This window comes from Zerene cesonia, chromosome 16 (assembly GCF_012273895.1).
Source record: "Zerene cesonia ecotype Mississippi chromosome 16, Zerene_cesonia_1.1, whole genome shotgun sequence".
Classification (NCBI taxonomy): Eukaryota; Metazoa; Arthropoda; class Insecta; order Lepidoptera; family Pieridae; genus Zerene; species Zerene cesonia.
Genome location: NC_052117.1, coordinates 374,109 through 377,862, shown reverse-complemented (window position 1 = coordinate 377,862; position 3,754 = coordinate 374,109). Strand labels below are relative to the sequence as shown.

Sequence of the window (3,754 nt, the reverse complement as noted above, 5' to 3'; positions counted from 1 at the left end):
GTTTTAAACAACTTCACAGAAATTCAGCTTGTTGGGACTTTATGTAACTTCGAATGTCTAAATTGACCGGACTATGAATGTCATATTTATTATAAAATAAAGTAATTGTTCTAAATATATTGACATTTACAATTTACAAACAAAAGATATTGCAGAGAAACTTCGGATTATAGGTAATTTCTGCCACATTGGCATAAAAAATACTTACACAAAGTAATAAACCGCAGGGTTTATAGCTGCGAAGGATGCTCAGTTATATCTCGATTTGATAACCGAAAAACTTTATCTATTTCTTTTATATCCCCGAAACCAGTTTAGTAGCTAATTATTAAAGTTTCCACTTCCACTAGATTACAAAAGCTATACGACTCTGATGATAAACAGTACTTTGTTTTGTCGCCAAATTTCTATTTACTTCAAGAGCTTGACACAGAATCCCTTGGGTAAGGAATTTGTTTATCTTGTAAAAGATTAGTGAAATTGGCATTTCAATATCGAATTATACGCACAAAAAATACAAGGGTTTTCTATTGTTACTGTTTAGATCTCTCCACGGTGGCCTGACTAAAATGATTAATATCATTCCACTTGAAAATTGGCGTAGGTATTTTATATTAAGACCATATTAATTTGTTTAACCGTTTAAATGTGAAGATTGTATAAAGTATTATGAAAAGTCATACACAAAGATTTGACAATTTAAAATGTAGATAATATTATGTTAATAACTACCCTATGATTTATATTTTACCCTATGATCTATATATAATACTTATATAAATTCAATGTTTTAACAGGACTCCAAGAAAGAAACTAAAATCACAAACTCTTCAAGATCCAAATGGGAATAACGATTCAGGTTATGTGCCTTCCAATCTAGAAGATACGATAAGAGAACATGTGTCACCACCTGCATCACCGGCCGTAAGAGATGCCACAGTGCTCAAAAACATGGCTTGTGAGAGATGGAAGAAAAATGGGAAACGAGTTGAGTCTGACTCCAGGTACATATCTTCTAATAGTCATTCTATATTACGCATGACACATTTAATTATCATACAATTATTAAATAATCAGCAGTAAGGCATATTTTTCTTAAATAGATTAAGATGCTGGCATTTTGAACCCAATTGTCCATTTGTTTTTATTGGCGATTTCCAAGATCTAACTAAATATTTATTACGTATTCAATAATTGTTGTATACAAATAGAGTAATTTTAAAGAAGCAGTTTATAAAACACATCTTATTAATAAAAACATCTCTCAAATTTCACAGTTTTCTCTTTGAAATACCTGTTAATAATATACATTTCAATATTTAGGAATGCTTCAATAGCTTTCCGCTCAGACGACGACCTCGGTTCCAGCCATTATGACATTCGAGACGGCACCAACAGTAAAAAGGAAAGAAAAGCGAGCTCCACGGCCCGTTTCACTATTTACAAGGCTAATAAGGCAAGCAAGAAGAAACGGGAAAAGTCGTCAGCTAAGAAAGAAAGGAAAGCCACAAAGACTCTGGCTATTGTTTTAGGTAAGGTTCAAGATGCCGATTTAAATTATTTGCAAACTTTTCACAAAGAACTGTCGAAGTTGATTGAAATATAAGTATAGTTAAATGAATTAGAAACCACCTCTCGGAGGTCGACAAAAGACCGGACAGAAGACTCCTTGAGCGAAAAAGGATAGCAAAGTTTAATTTGAATTTTTATGCTTTGTGTCCTTTGTCGTTTGTAAAAATGAAATCTTCCATACTTAAATAAATAGCCGGTATTGCGGTGAAGTCAACGGTGAAGTGTTCGACAGACCTCAAAAGTTATATCAAACGGCGAATTGTAATATTTCGTGGAATGTTTTTCTATGAATTTCTATACGTTCGGAAACTCGCCTAAGTGGTTCACCTATTTCTAAAGGGAACTTGTTAAAACTTGTACCAAGTTCGGAAGTATTTGGGAGAAGCAAAATTACTTATATCAAATTTAAGAAGTTCACACCTTTTCGCAAATAATACTTGTTCCAAACTGTTGAACTTGTGATATCTTAGGATCTTGTAAAGTGGGCAATTTCTTAAGAAAATTAGCAGTGAATTTTATGACCTCTTAGTTCATTCTTCATAAATATAGATTAAAATTTCGTTGACTTATGAATTTTATTAAAGGGTCTAGATGAACTTTAAGTGTGTAAAATCTCAAAGTATGCACCACTACCACTGCATTATGCATATTTTTTTTTTATTGTAGTATTATGTTTCTATTAGTTTCTAAAAACATAATTCTTCAATTTTTTCTAAGCATTTCTAGTAATCATTTTAGCATTTCTAGTAATAAATAAAAAAGTAATTATATGGACGCTCAAACTGGTTTTTTCTCAAATTAAAGTTCATGGAACGCGACGTAACGTACTCGTTGTAGTTCAACAGTGATATGCGTTTTATTCATTACTAATTTGAACATAATACAGTTAGTAATTTACTAATTTTCTTATTAGGCAATAGACACTTTATGAGGATTGATTATTGTAATTAATGTTAATCTTTATTTTTTAAAAAGAAAAGTAGCATGGCCTAAATAAAACCTAATGTACAGGTGTTTTCCTCTTCTGCTGGACGCCGTTCTTCACGTGCAACGTGCTGGATGCCATCTGCGCCAAGTTTGGCCTCCAATTCTCCCCTGGGGTCACGGTCTTCATACTAAACACCTGGCTCGGCTACATCAACTCTTTCCTCAACCCGGTCATCTACACTATCTTCAACCCTGAGTTCAGGAAAGCCTTTCGAAAGATCCTCAGGTGCAGCACCTAGCGTATGGACTATGTGATCGTTTTTAGGCAATAGATCTCGTTATATAACAAATGTATATACACCTACAACGAACGTTCTAGAGATCTTGACGGCGAGAGTAATTGGTAGGGAATAGCATATCAAATTAGTACTTTGAATTCTAGTCAGTATAAATGCTTTAATCGTGTACTTATATCAGTATTAATATTATTATGGATAGCAAATGAAATGCCAAATAAGACAGTTGTAGATCTAAGCTTCTGTTTATTTAAGGTTGTGATATTTTGATTCTTTATTTTTGATTCATTGTTATTCACTTAACGAAATTTTAACGGATATTACCTTCTCTTTTCGTACTCTATTTCTGTATATATTTAATACTAATGTTTGAAAATTTATTTCTATTTGGGCATGCAGCAGTTAATATTAACAATTATGTACGTGCTTCCGTGTTAAAAATTATGTTATCTCGTTTTTCGGGTCAAAATATATCTCTACCAAATTTTATAGAATATGGTTGAGTGGTTTAGACATAAGAAGAGACAGTCAGAGAGACAAAGCTTTTTTTTATGTCATAGGCGGCAATGGAGCTAGTGAACATTTGGAGAGGCATTAGGTCATTTGCAGACCTTATGCCTCTACAAATGGATTGCCGACTTTAAATTGGGAATAGATTAAGGAAGGACACTCACCGTACAAAACACAATAGCATGCTATTATTTCACGCCGGTTTTCTGTGGGGGTGCGGTACTTCTCCGGTGCGAGCTGGCCCAATTCGTGCCGAAGTGTGCTCGACTACCATATGTTACTTTAGCGTTTACAATATTGTAGTAGGAATGTTAAAGTTCAATTTTTAAACATTATTATTTTACAAGCAATCTCTTAAGTAACATGCTGGTGAAGATATCTGACATTTAACCAAAAAATGCTTCATATTAAATCCGTTAAAATTTCAATGTATTTAATGATAATATCTC

General features: G+C 33.1%; 1 protein-coding gene across 3 annotated transcripts in view; it reads left to right on the top strand.

Annotated features, from left to right (window-relative positions):
* LOC119832862 (dopamine D2-like receptor) overlaps nucleotides 1-2,935 on the top strand; it is a 167,186-nt gene extending 164,251 nt beyond the window's left edge. For all 3 annotated transcript variants that reach the window (XM_038356660.1, XM_038356659.1, XM_038356661.1), the window contains exons 7-9: nucleotides 798-1,004; nucleotides 1,324-1,532; nucleotides 2,584-2,935. In XM_038356660.1, coding sequence (XP_038212588.1) covers nucleotides 798-1,004; nucleotides 1,324-1,532; nucleotides 2,584-2,798 — 631 coding nt within the window. In that variant the 3' untranslated portion in view covers nucleotides 2,799-2,935. The remainder of the gene's footprint in view (nucleotides 1-797; nucleotides 1,005-1,323; nucleotides 1,533-2,583) is intronic.
* Nucleotides 2,936-3,754: the final 819 nt, after the last annotated feature.